At 41.4% G+C, this 14745-nt stretch overlaps 1 protein-coding gene across 3 annotated transcripts in view; it reads left to right on the top strand.

The window, feature by feature from the left end:
- The window catches only part of LOC137047040 (BAH and coiled-coil domain-containing protein 1), a 161543-nt gene extending 147448 nt beyond the window's left edge, over positions 1 to 14095 (top strand). For 2 of the 3 annotated variants that reach the window (XM_067424577.1, XM_067424585.1), the window contains exons 24-29: positions 1701 to 1809; positions 1945 to 2055; positions 2449 to 2571; positions 4057 to 5282; positions 6665 to 6901; positions 9600 to 14095. In XM_067424577.1, the coding sequence (XP_067280678.1) occupies positions 1701 to 1809; positions 1945 to 2055; positions 2449 to 2571; positions 4057 to 5282; positions 6665 to 6901; positions 9600 to 9809 (2016 nt within the window). In that variant the 3' untranslated portion in view covers positions 9810 to 14095. The remainder of the gene's footprint in view (positions 1 to 1700; positions 1810 to 1944; positions 2056 to 2448; positions 2572 to 4056; positions 5283 to 6664; positions 6902 to 9599) is intronic. The other variant, XM_067424594.1, reaches the window with a different exon arrangement.
- Positions 14096 to 14745: the final 650 nt, after the last annotated feature.

A 14745-nucleotide genomic window follows, 5' to 3' on the forward strand; every position in this document is an offset into this window, starting at 1 on the left:
GAAGGTGGTCATAATGTTATGCCTAATCATAACATATACACTGTAAGATACAATAAAGTATAATGTTAGAAAATTAGACTAATTGCTAACATTTGGCATTTACATCACAACGCGGTCCGTAGATTTTGGAACTGAAAGCGTTTGTTCGTTAATCAGTTTCTGCTCAAACATTTCCTATTGTTACTGCTTCCTTCTAAATTGTTCATATTTCTATGTCCTTTTCTACACCTTCCTTCACGCACACACGCACAGGCACACACACACACACACACGTTTGTTTTTGTGACATATGGGGACATTCCATAGGCATAATGGTTTTTATACTGTACAAACCGTATTTTCTATCCCCTTACACTGCCCCTACCCCTAAACCCACCCATCACACACACACACACACACACACACACACACACACACACACACACACACTAAACCTACCCATCACAGGAAACATTCTGCATTTTTACTTTCTAAAAAAACCTGTAAAATTGTGAAAAGTGGGGACATGGCCAATGTCCTCATATTTCACCCTCTCCTGTAATACCTGTGTCATACCCATGTCATTATACACATTTGTATCCTCATATGTCACAAAAACATGACCACACACACACACACACACACACACTTGTGTGTTATTCAGCTGTTTCATTGTGTAAACGGTCTACAGCAGCTGCCTCTAATTACACTGAACTTCCACTTTCCAGAGCACTCCAATCCTCCATGTACCTTTGACACCAATCTACACGCACAACCATCCAGCTTCACATCCTATCAGTCAGAGAGCGCCTGTTACCATAGCAACAGTAAATTAAAGAAACCTGAAAGGGGTTTGAGCTGAATGGAGGGATCTGGGCGCTCCGTTAGACAGAGAAACGCTGCAAAACCTGCAATCACAGTCGCACCATTCACACACTCCTCATTATTACTCAGCAAGTTAGTGTTTACCGCACCTCCGCTTCCGTGGCTTTCAGCCCTAACGTGCTGGCATGAGATAAGTGCTGCTTTCATAAGGGCCTCACTGATTGACTTCTGTGTGTGTCATTTATCATCTTGGGAGTCCAAAACCACTTTCACTGGCATTGCCTGACAGAAGTTTGTTCGTGTGTGTGTGTGTGTGTGTGTGTGTGTGTGTGTGTGTGTGTGTGTGTGTGTGTGTGTGTGTGTGTGTGTGTGTGTGTGTGAGATGGGTAGGTTTAGGGGTAGGGGCAGTGTAAGGGGATAGAAAATACGGTTTGTACGGTATAAAAACCATTATGCCTATGGAATGTCACCATACGTCACAAAAACAAATGTGTGTGTGTGTGTGTGTGTGTGTGTGTGTGTGTGTGTGTGTGTGTGTGTGTGTGTGTGTGTGTGTGTGTGTGTGTGTGTGTGTGTGTGTGTGTGTGTGTGTGTGTGTGTGTGTGTGTGTGTGTGTGTTCCTGGTTTGGCAATACTTGTGCGGGCTAAAATTTCCTCACTTATATAGTAAAATATGAAAACAAATCACTAGTGAGGACACTTGACTGGTCCTTACTAGTTAAAAAAGGCTTATAAATCGCACCAAAGCATGTTTTTATTTAAATCTATTGTTTTGCACATGTTTCTGGGATGGGTAGGTTTAGGGGATAGAAAGTATCATTAACCTGATATAAAAACAATGGAAGTCTATGTAATGTCCTCACTAATATAGTGAAACAAACGTGTGTGTGTGTTAGGTGCTGGACGTACGCCCTGACTCTGAGACTGTGCTAACAGAAGGGACTAGAGTGTGTGCTTACTGGAGCGAGCGCTCGCGTTGTCTTTACCCGGGATATGTGCGAAGGGGTGAGACACAGACCTTTCTTTTCCCTGTTTTTAGAACCATTTCAAATAATACTTTTATTTCCTGATAAAACATAACCTTTGAAGAACTATTGTAAAGCGATTCAATTACATTAACAAATTCTGTTGGTCTTCTAGGTGGTGATGAAGGGAAACCTGGTGGGGTTATGGTGGAGTTTGATGATGGAGATAGAGGGTGGATCTCTCTCTCCAATATTCGCTTCCTTCCTCCTGGATATCAAATCCAATGTAGGTCCCACTAATCTGTCATTAGCTCTGTTTTAACACCTAGTGAGCTAGCACTGTCTACTGTCTACACAGGCAACATCTTTCAGAAGAGAAAAACCCAGCAGGCTCCTTAAATTGCCTAAAACCAGCTCCTTTTTGTAAATACACTGCCCAGCCAAAAACAAAGTCACTGTTTGAATTTAATTAGGCAAATGTTTATGATCGTCTATGATGGGATCAGTTCTTCTAACCCTAATGTGTTGAGTGCAAAAACTGATGCACCTCTTGATGGATATAAATGTTGTGATGTTATTGCTGTCTAGCTTACTAGGATTTGGAACAGAGCTTTTTTCTTTGACGTCACATATATTTCACATACATTGTAGCAAAATTGCACCTCCTTTGCTCTTTCAGGCGCCGAGTCGAGTCCTGTGCTTGTCCCTGCGGGCCAGGTTAGCAAAAGTATCTCCATGCAAGAAAGCAGGATGGCAAGAACAGACCGATTCAAAGCTCAGGAGAAGCCAGTAAGGAGACCAGGTATGACTTCATTTATTATAGAAATATTTCCCTCTATTGCTTTGCCTCAAACCCTAGTGAGCTGCCCATCTAAACAGCTTTCCAAAATCTGCCTATGATATCCTTAAAATGCTGTCTATAGCCACATTTCCACCGCAGGAACTTTACCCTGGGACTCTGGGGTGGTCCATGGTGTATTATGACCGCAGGAACCAGGGTTAAAGGAGTACTTCAGCGCTGGGAAGATGAATCTGTATTTAAACTGGGTCGTTAATGTAATAGAAATGTGAAATAATTTTTTATTTGGTGCTTTCTAGACTGAGAAAAGACAGAAAACGTATTTTTGTCTCATGGGGATGAAAGACTACAATTCCCAGAATGCTTTGCTGCCCTACGAGGCCATTCCCAAAGCCACCGCTACTAGATTACTGAATCACTGGATCACTTTCCCACCGCGACCATCTTCATAAAACCAGTTCAGTTAGAGAACAGACATTACAATTAAAAACTGAACGTGTGTGTTCAATATGTGATTTAGCCGCTGAGGGAGTCAGATATATTGAGCTTGTGATGAGAGCTGAGGTAAACGCGACGGCACCAAAGATTCACAGCGCATGTTCAGTCTGGCACGTTTTCAGTTCATGCCTTTGAAAGCTTAACTTTCATAATAATTAGTTTGAGAAGTTGAAAGACTTACTTTGCTCAGCCGGCCGCACTGTTTAAACGTGAATGCCTGAGGCTGCAGCTGCGAGCTGAGAGCTGTGAGTGTGATCTCCGTCCCCCGCGCGAGTTGAAAACATGCGGAAATGGCTCCCTCTGCTGGCTGTAGTCTTTAGCCTCTGGCCAACAATTCCTCCGATAGCACAAATTGAAGGAAAAGGAATTTTTCTAGAAATAAAATGCATAAATCTCTTGTCTCAGGGGGATATGAGGGGAGGAAGCACAATCATTTGAATATACTCCAGGGTTTCTACTGATACAAAGCCATATGCTAATCGCTGAAGTAACCCTTTAAGTCAAAGTCCCTGTTTGCGAGGTTGTACATTTTTCAAAGTTCAGAAGCTTTTGGGCGTTGAACTTGGGCGTTGAACAGGCTGATTGGTTGAGTTCACGCAGTATTGTATTTCAACCACCATTTTTAAAAGTTAGTTGCGGTGCGTGCAGTAAGAGTTGTTTGCTATTCAAATCAGCAATGAAGTTTAAAAAATACAACCGATAGACCGACTATGAGGTTCAGGCTTTATTAAGTTTAAATGCGGAGGACAAAATCCATCAGGAACTGGAAAATCATGCGCAGTCCTTTGTCACTGGAAGGACTGGTACTTTGTGGTATTTGTGGGACTTTAGGCCACGATGGAAACGCAGACAACAACAGGTCTGGGGGAGAAAAGTTCCTGGGACAAATTGTTCCATGTAATTTCGGTGGAAACGTGGATTTAGACTGTGACTGTGAATTGTGACTGTTGATAAACCTAAGGTTTACTGTAAGTGTTTATTTCTTTACAGGGAGGCCTAAAGGTTCAGGGCTAAAGAAGTCTCTCTCAGACAGTGTAGCCAAGAGCTCAGTATCTGCTATGACATGGCCTTCAATCGCCGCACCCAGGAAAAGAATGCCTGCTAACTTTTTCCAGCTCAATGGCTCTTCTTCGAAGAAGGCCTTGAAAGGCAGAGTGGCGGAAACATCCTCCCGATCTTTAGTATCCATGATGACACCGACCAAAGGCCTCTTTAGCAGTAGCTCTTTTGAGGTAGACTCCTTCAGCAGCATAGCTAATGGTTACTCCTCCTTTGGAAGCCAGACGTCTGGGATTTTGCTAGAGGGCAAGAATACTTCTTATGGTCAGAAGAAGAGGATTGAGGAGCCAGCACCACCTCGGGGCAGGAAAGCAGAGTTTCTAGTCAAATTGGACCATGAAGGAGTAACATCTCCAAAAACCAAGAACAGTAAGGCTCTGCTCTTGCTGGGAGCTTCAGGATTTGGCTCCAATGGGGTTGGTGGTTTACCCAGGGCAGAGGCCTATTCACACCCAGTTCTGCTGGTCAAGGACAACAGGAAAGGTGGCGGCTCGAGAGCAGAGCTCCTGCTGAAAGGGACAACAGTCCAGAGGAAGCCCTCACCATCAATCCCCATGAGTGAGTATGGAGACTTGAGCATTGGCTGCCACAGAGACTGCCACAGCTCTTACTCTGACATGGATGAGGAAGAGGAAGAGGTGAAGAGGAGGGCAGGCCGCGCTGCTCTTGCTTCGGCCTCTGGAGGTTTGAGAACAGCTGGCCAATTTCTCTCACGCATCTCAGTCTCCTCGTCTTCCTCAGGTTCTTCCAGCTCCTCTAGCTCAGGCTCCCTTTCGAGTTCCAGTGTGTGCTCTTCTGAAAATGACTCGTCTTACAGCTCGGAGGATGAGGAAAGCTCCACGCTGCTGCTCCAGAGCTGCCTAACCCCCCACCATTCGTTGCTCCAGACCCCTGAACCCCCTGTGGGACCCCCACGGCACTCCTTTGTGGCCAAAGCTGTGGCCGTGTCCACTGCCAAAGAAGGGCATAGCAACCCAAGTGCTAGCAGCAAGCCACCGAAGAGGAAAGAGTGTCTCAGTTCACACTCCAAAACCTCTAAAGATCTGGTTAAGAGGCAACGGCTTCTAACAGACCAGACCAAGTCCAGAGTTTCACCCATCCTGCCATCTAGACAGCTGTGGAGGTGGTCAGGAAACCCCACACAAGTGAGTCATTGGGTGCGTTTACCTGCACACCAGTAAGCTGGTAACACACAAATATCAGCTTATTGAAATAATCAATTTTCCCCCGTTTACATGCAAACCAGTAAAATGACAACGCAAGTAAACCGCGTTTACATGACTTTATTAATAAATCGGGTTTTTTCCTTGTAGTGACGTCAAAAATAATAATGTCCGTATATCTGACTCTGAGTTTTTCAAATGTTAGTCAGTTGTGATGTTAAATAAAGGGAGTCAGCGGGAGATTTACGGATCATATTATCCCTCATCAGTTAAAGATGAAGTGTTTAGACCGAAGCTCTTCTACTTCTGCTGCATGAGATGAGAACACATCTTTACAATTTTCTGGGTCTTAAAAGAGTCTGCGTTTGTGATATATGTCCTTATTTCATGTAAAACGCTCGCTCGCTCTGTCTGGATGCGTTTAAATCTGCTCTAAGTTTGCGTTTTTGTTACCTATCACACATGTTCACTTCAGTAAGCCGACAGAAAGCAGGTTAATGCGTTTACATGCCGCGCGAAATCAGGGTAAGAGGCAAAAAACGACCTGTCCCGACCGGTATATGCTTACAGCGTTTATGACCTTACTCCGATAAAAGAAAACAGGTTGCCACATTTATATGACCATGTTCAGTATCGGCTTATTAGACAAAATCGGCTTAAGAACGTGCATTGGAAACGCACTCATTGTTGAAAAGATAACAGCTTCTCCTAGTTTAATGTGCAGAGTCAACTACAGGTCAGGCATTCGCTGATTCTATAGAGTCTAGTCAACTTTATTTATATAGCACTTTTACAATGACGATTGTTTCAAAGCAGCTTCACAGTGTTATACAGGACAATATTTGATTTGGCTGTACAATCGTTCTGGAGAAAACAGTGATGTTATCAGCTTAATTTATCATAGAGCGACAATGTGGGCAGATCAGTATTATAGTTGATACAGTTATTTTAGTAATTAATTTTATATGGATGTTTAGTTGTTTAGTTCAATAGCTTCATAATCATAATTTTAGTGTCCCCTACTGAGCAAGCCAAGCCAAAGGTGACAGTGGCAAGGAACCCAAACTCCATCAGGGCACGATGGAGAAAAATAAAGAAAAAACGCTTGTGGTTTGGTACATACCATTATAGTTACCAATGCCAATACGGTGCATCCCTAGGATCAACCAATGGTGTGCGTTTTTAACCAGTGACCATATTTAATAAGTCATTTCATGTGTGGTTATCTATAACAGTGTAAACAATAGCAGATAGACCTGGTTGGAAACAATCATTATTTTTGCCATCTTATTCCCGTAATCTTCACCTTTAAGCAAACAAAATAATTGTTGTGTACAAACATATGCAAAACTCTGAAGCTCTCTTTATTACATTAGCGTCGGGGACGTAAGGGAAAGGCACGGAAGCTTTTCTACAAGGCCATAGTTCGTGGCAAGGACATGGTGCGGGTAGGAGACTGTGCGGTTTTCCTTTCTACGGGCCAGCCTCATCTGCCGTTGATCGGCTGCATTGAGAGTTTCTGGGAGTCGTGGCAGAGCAGCATGGTGGTGAAGGTCAAGTGGTTCTATCACCCTGAAGAGACCAAGCTGGGCAAGAGACATCGGGACGGCAAAGTAAGTTTCCAGACATATGGAAGCCTGTCAGTCATGATGGATCATGCTATAAATATTTGAAACTGAAAGTTTTGACAGTGAGTAGTCAAGTCACCTATATTTCTTTAGCGCTTTATACAATACAGATTGTTTTAATGTGGTTTTACAGTGATAACCAGAGTTATTATGCATTTCGACTGCTCATCTGATATCAGTTCAGTGTTGATCCAGTTCTGTTGTAAAAATCCTTAATTATGATCTTTGCTACCCATGAAAGTATGAAACATTGGTATTTAGGGCTGCCCCAGACAAAAAAAAAAAAAAAAAGTTGTGTACTGTGCTAATTAACTGAGATTTCTTACAGCTCTTACAGGTTGTTGGCCTTGTTTGTTTCGTTGCTTCTATTGCTCTACCCTTTTTTGTAAGTCGCTTTGGATAAAAGCGTCTGCTAAATGATTAAATGTCAATGTATATTAAATACATTTTTTAAATATATACTGTGGAAATACTAAAACATAATGAGCCTTTACTCTATATATAGGCATAATATATAGCATGTATTCTGCACTCAAGCGCACACATAAGGCTTGGCGCAAAGCAATGGCAAAAGTCCTGATTATGAATGCGTCAGAAAATAGCAAGGAGACATTTTAATTATTTATTGATAAACTCAGTGACTCTGGACGCGGCTTTAAATAGAAACACATCTTTCATATGGATTATATAATCAGAGTATTTGTTTTCGATTCAAATGGGTTTGTCTAAAGTTAGATATTGCAGTCTTTTTAGATATGTTTCTCTGGTTGAGGCAAGTATACGCTGAATTTCGGTTCATTTTTGTGGCACGCTACAGTTTACAGAGACGGAGGTCGCATCCTGTTTGTTTATTTTACTAAAAGCACAATGTTTCCCTTATATTGTGATTTTACACAAATAAAACTGGAAGAAAAAAAGCAAGTGATCGCACCGGCGTATCCATGTGCAGGAAAATTTGCGAATACTTCAGCTTCCACACTGCGCAAAAAACAATGTATGTGCGCCTAATAATAGCACACACATAGGTTAACATTAGACCGAGCGGCAAGTAAAGTTGATACTACTTACACCCTTAAGCCCTATTCGCACAGGACTAGTATTATCTGGGGACCTTGGTTATTTGTAATAATGTTAGAGAATGTCTTCTGTGATCTTAATCCCGTGCAAATCGGCCATGTCTGTAATTTGAAAAAGTAAAAATTCCCCCGCAAATTACCTACCATATTTCGAGGTCCTGTGATAATATTAGTCCCGTGCGAATCGACATCTCTGTGATTTGGCCAGGATTAGGCGGATCGTATATAATTTTTGCAAGTTTTTTTTTTTCCTGTGCGCATTTCTATCTTTATCTTTCACAAACAACGCACCATTATGAATTCCCACACGGATTATATACTTTCACTTTAGAATGAGTACCAATTTGGGAGCAAATTGCTTGAATGGCGTGTTTATTATTAATATCAATGCTATTCTTAATGAAAAACATAACAACAGAACAATACAATGACAAGCTCACTTAAATAAGCGCTTTTACATTTAGCTTTGAAACTGAATCTTCTGCCGTATATCGTCAGCTTCTCACTCGCGATAAATGAAATCTGACTCCTGCTGTTTGTGCTCAGTTCAGTTTTTAATTGTAACATCTGTTCTCTAACTGAACAAAATGATTTTTATTACTATAAAACTATCAAAACGATATCGATACATATGTCAGTTTATGATTTTATACAGCTATATCTTAGCCTGACTTGGTCATACTCAGTTCTAGTCAGAATATGAGTCTGATACGTTAGTTGTCAAATGTCAACAGAGCTCAACTGCACTGTGTTGCCAAGTCCGTGTTTTTTTCCACGGGTTGTTTTCTATGTCTGCGGGTTGAAGCGACTATTATGTGATATATAGACCCATGAGTGCGAATTTTAGCAGACAACCTTGCCAAAATAACACACATTTTAGCCCCCAAACACCATTTTTTTCCAGAGAACCCCCCTAGAAGCTATTGTTTAGGGCTAGTAGTTGGAGGGTTTTGTTGTAGAAACTTGGTAACCCTGTCTGCACGCGCGCTGGAATAAACGATACTTGCCGGTGTTGTAAAAAAATAAAAGAGTTAAAGGATACATAGAGTACTTACCCAACATGATCATAATTTTTAGAGAAATTGTGAAGGTGAGTGCATATACAAACAAGCTCTCCGTTTAGGATTCGAGCAAATATATTCCAAGCGCCTTTGATGACATGGATGATTACGTTACTGTTGATCATCTGTCCGTCATCGTCTAAAGCCCGCCCTGATGATCTCATTGGTCTGAACAGTTTCTGTTCAGGGATAATTACTCCTCTATGGCAGATCGAACCGCCCGACCAAACAATGTTGTGGGCGGGGCTAAGTTCGGCTGGAATCAGGCTAGCTATAACTATAACGAAAAAACATTTACAAGTCTTGACATCAAATCTGATAGATAAGTCAGTAAATTCGAGTAAAATCATCGGCTTAGCTTATCCCGTGCGAATGCGCCAAGCAAAACTCAGATGTGAGGGAGTCATTTCTAAATCACAGAGGTCCCTAGATAATACTAATCCCGTGCGAATAGGGCTTTAGTCGACTATTAGGGGGCAGCCATAGTATTTAGACAGTGTAGTGAGAGTTGTTGAAGCAAATTATAAATGTTTCTTTTTTCCCCAGCACGCCTTGTACCAGTCCTGCCATGAGGATGAAAACGACGTCCAGACAATCTCTCATAAGTGCCAGGTGGTCACACGGGAGGAGTACGAGCGATTGACCCGCAACAGGAAGACTGATGGGATCTATCCTAACCTGTACTATCTGGCCGGCACCTACGACCCCACCAGTGGGCAGCTGCTAACCGCAGATGGGATGTCCGTACTCTGTTAGCACTGGACTTGCGTGTCTGCGTATACTACTGAGTTGTCTTTGGTCCAACGTCAGAGATGCAGCATTGAAAAAAAGAAGAGGACACTCTGAAAGAGGACCAGGAAGTACACCCATAAACGGGGAAGATATCCGCACGATCCTCCAAGCGATACCTTTAGAGTAGATGCAGTTGGTCCATGGTCCTAATTCTCTCCTGAGGTAACCTAACGGACATATTGTGGATCTAATTTTCTATGAACCGTTTATCTGATCTTAGATCACCAAAGCAAAACTCTTGGTTTTGGAGAACATGGCGGATGACTATGAGCCATGTTGTTGGCCGTGGCGGTGTTGGGCGCTCTCCACACGTCACTTTCATGATTCCAGGGATATTTAAGTACATATAAGTAAATATATATTAATTTCATGTATGTATATATAGGGAATTATTTCCTATCAAGCCATACACTTCAGTACCTCTTAACATGTCTTTTTATTCAGATGTATATTGTACAGGACAGGTTGCTTGTGGCTTTTTTTTTCCTTTTGTGCGTGCGTGTGATTTTTGTTGTTGTCTATATGTAAATATTCAAAGCTATTTTATATAAGTGTAATGTACAGAGGCTTATCTTGCCATGTTTTGATTGATTTATTTTTGTATAAGTGGGTGATATTGTAGATGTTGATTTCTGTGAGCGGGTGAACTGATAATGTATGCATTGCACTGCACACGGCCTGCTGATACAGTGAGAGAGGAGGCGTCCCGGCCCTCTTTTCTCTTTCACGGAGAGAGGGCTTTACATGGGACGCCGTCCTTTTATCGGCTGCACTTTGGGCATTTGTTCCTCTAATGTCTTACTCCCGATATGTTGTTGCTTATGTTTGCAGACTCAACACTTTAATGCTAAAACAAAGGGAAACAAGTATTGACACTTTAAATTCGTCGTTCTACAAATTGTATTGAATTGAATCGGTTTTTTTAAAAGAGTCTACAAGGGTGAATCTCACTTCAAAATCATAAAGAAATGCGTTGCTTTGCGTAATGAGCACGACGCCTGTTTTTAGGACCATTTAAACTGATGAATTTTGAAATTAAGCACATTTTCCACCCAGAACGCTCCGTAAATGTAATAAATTAAATGAAATCAGAAGGTCTGGAGACAATGATTTGTTTGATCTTGACCGAATTTGTGAGATTCACCTAAAATACTGGTATATAATACCAGAAGAACCTAAACAGTTATTCCGACATGTGTTATTACTGTATCTGATGCATTTCTTTTGTTTTCAAATGCATCCTGCACTGTATTGACATATTTCTTTGCTCATTTTTTGTTTTTTAACTTTAGCACCCATCAAAAGGGGTATTTCTGCCGGTGCTAACGGTGAAATACGGCTGATTCTTTATCTTCGTATCCCACGGTCAGGGCACTAAAGCGAGGGATTGTTCGAGCACTAGGCACAGCTGGAGTTCATAGAGAAGCTGGCGTCCAGTCAGACTGTACTCCACGCGCTCATTTTTCACTGTGAGGGACAATCGCATTCATGCATGAAGGAGCATCCACTGTTTTGAAAGGCTCACACAATCACAGCATTCTTCTTTTGTGCCAAAAATGGACATTTCTGATTATGCAATCGTCACTGTGTTGATCAAGTATTATGTATGTCTTTTATTTTCAGTGCTTTTATCATTAGTGTTTATTTATTGGCAGTGTTACTGTTTCGTTACAAAACCAATGGATCATGATGAAAATGTCTTATTTGCTTGGATCTATTTGACGCAAAAGTGTGGCTTGAGCTACAGTCAGACCTTCACCTCTCGCCACCCCATTAACAACTGCTCCGGCCCTGCAGGGGAAGTGACGGCGTTCACTGACCCCTCCGTTTCCTGACCGCTTACCCCATCCGTTTAGATTTACAAATGAACTACCAGAAAGTCCCCACGGTCACGTTTGGCCTTGTAATTTGCTTATTGCAGAGAGCCCGAAAGGGAAGCATATATGTGGCTATGTTTAGAATAGCGTACTTCTCTTACTGCGGGAGTATGTATACTGTGCACAGAAGGCATATTTTCAGTATGTATAGAATAGTGGTTGAACAACTTCAGATTTTAAGTCAACATTTATGTGATTAAAGTCGAGTCGACTAGTCGCTGATGACATAATTAATGAACAAATAGTCCCGAACCTCGAGACGCAAACACGGGGGTTTCTCGTGCACTGCTATTATCAGTTCTTTAGTCTTTGGGTTGTTATATTTCTCACAGACTTCAGCTCGTTCTGAATCGTTACTGTATCACATTTATATGATGAATGCATAATAACTAAGAGTTTGTGAATTAATTCTACCTGCAAGCGTCTGCACGCGGTGTATGTGCGACTGTGTGTTACGATGCAGTAGCGCATTCGTTTATTGCTTGCGATTAACTTTCGCGTAATACGCTGTTTAAAACGTGCATTCACCCGATCAATTTTGAGCATCCAGATTGATAATCAACGGAGTGTCTATTTACACTTAAAGCGAAAGTATACTTTACTAAGTAGACTCGCATGCATATACAGGTGTTCGACGCATGCGCGGTTTTGAGCACTCTCTCGCCATGAGATAAAACCCGTGTAAATACTGCAACAACAACAAAAAAATGAAATGCTCTTATGCAACCTGCGTGCACAAAGTACTCTTCTGATGACGAAATTTGCACCAAGCGCGCTGTACGCTGACCCTAGAATACATGTTAATAATAATGAAGTATACTTTTGCCTTAACTCTGCCCACTGATATCTGGTTGGCCAGACAATATTATGGAAGACACTTGGTTGTCAACAATAGCAACAGTGTAGGGTAAGACGCGTGAAAAGTTTGGATGGAAATCAATCCGAGTTCGAATCTGCCTTTTGCCGGAATTGCGCTACTCTCTTTTCCAATCGCATATCAGATCGGAAAGGGTTTTTTTTTTTTTTTTTTAAATGAAGAAAATATTTGGATTTAAAATATTTAACGCGTCTAAAAGGACGTTAATAACAGTGTGTAGGTTAGGGGTATTGGGAGGACTTTATTGTCCCAATAAGATGGCATCCATTTAATAATTTTAATAAATATAGGGCCAAATTTACTAACAGCTTACACCAGTGCAAACCCTCTTTTGACATTAAAACTACTGTCAGGATTTACTAAAGGCGCGCAGTGTAAATTAGCGCTGAAAAGCGGGGATAGGGTTATATTTGTGGCTGATCTTATTGCACATGCATTTGTTGGAGTTTCCCTTTCAGCATTTAACTACTATTTGCTAGCCTAGAAATCTAGACGGAAGAAAATCTAATCTGACAGAAAATCTAATCTGCCGTGAGTGTCGTCTAGCAACTCTCAGTACACTTCTGAGCTGTAAAAACGAAACTCTGGTCGGGCCAATCACATCGTGTATAGAGTCGGTGGGCGGGGTTTAATATAATGACGGCCGACTTGCGTTTGCGTGCTTCTAGTAAACACAGAAACTGGCGAACGGCGGCCTTTCGAATCAGCTTTGACCGCGACTCTGGAAAACTTGGAGTTAAGCTTTTCTTTGAGAAAAGAACAAAGAACGGCACTGAAGTCATTCTTAAGAAGGGAAGATGTGTTCGGAGTTTAGCCGACCGGATACGGCGAATGTTTAATCTATCAACGAGCTCCGCTTCACCTTCGTTGCTCTGGTTGGTTGTAGCGCTATCCTATCACGTGCAGAGGGAGTTTGAAAGACAACAGTTGCTACCTATAATCAAGCATAACTTTCAGGGTATGCATTTATTTGTCGTTTTACCTGATGAAAACTGAGCGTAAAAGTGGACTTCAAATATTTCTTATCCTGTTGCGCCCTCTATAGGCCATGATCAGCGACTAGTCGACGTCAAGCGTAAAGCATCGTGGCAGAGTTTAAAGTCTGTGCAACCCCTAGTATAAGATACCTGGATGACCTACAGTGCCACATTTGCCAAAATGTGTAGTGTATAAAGCACGGGATGCTGTATCCCACAATTCCAAGCACTCAACTGGACCTTTCATTTCCAGTTTGAGGTATAAACCAGAAGAACAACTCATTTTCTCAGCTCATCATTTAATCAGAAAGCTAAATAAAAATTGGATTTTTACAACTTGCTGCACTACACCAGCACTAAAAAAAAATAAAAAACGGTATACACTTCAACAGATTTACTATTCTGAGCATAGCCTGTGCTTTGAGACGTGTTCCCTGTTAATAATTTGATTATTTAAGAAACTAAAAAACTCTTGTAACCAGAGTAAGATTTATATAAAATTGTTGTGTGTGTGTGCAAGTATGTGTGCCTTTTTGTACTCTGCCTTTATGTTTGACTGTTTTGACCCAAGAGGGCACTGGATAGAGTTGTGAATGTACTTTGCTTATTATCTGAGGACCTGTCTGTAAGTCACACCGCTCTAAACGCAGATCCTGCTGTTGGACGCGGTCTCCTTATAAAGCAGGGGACAAACTTAATTAGAGTTGGGAAATAAAGGTCAAAGGTGAACAGGGATATTCAGGTCAGCACGTCTGAGATGTTACAAGAGCAGGTCACTTGTTCATGGCAAAGGTGCAATACTACTTCGGCGAAATATTTGAACGGCACTCAGCATTTCGAAGCTTTTTGCAAAGGCTGATGGGTAACAGGAAGTGATGAGGAGGACGCAGGAACGTCTGTCCTATAACGCAGCTTTCTTTAAATGTACATAATATTCCGCTTGTCCAAGAGTCTCTGATACATGAGATGTTCTAACTTTGTTAAATGAAAAAATATGTATATCTTTATATCTGTTTATTTTGTTCCATTGTATGTTTTTTTCTTCCTTTCTTTGCTTTGAAATGTTGTAAAGATTGTACATGTGTAAAGTAAGGTTTGATTTTGGGGTAAACATTTTACAAAAAACAAAACAAAAAAAAAACTTTATGAGTATCAACTGTAAACGTGGT

The sequence above is a fragment of the Pseudorasbora parva genome, chromosome 2 (assembly GCF_024679245.1).
Source record: "Pseudorasbora parva isolate DD20220531a chromosome 2, ASM2467924v1, whole genome shotgun sequence".
Lineage (NCBI taxonomy): Eukaryota > Metazoa > Chordata > Actinopteri > Cypriniformes > Gobionidae > Pseudorasbora > Pseudorasbora parva.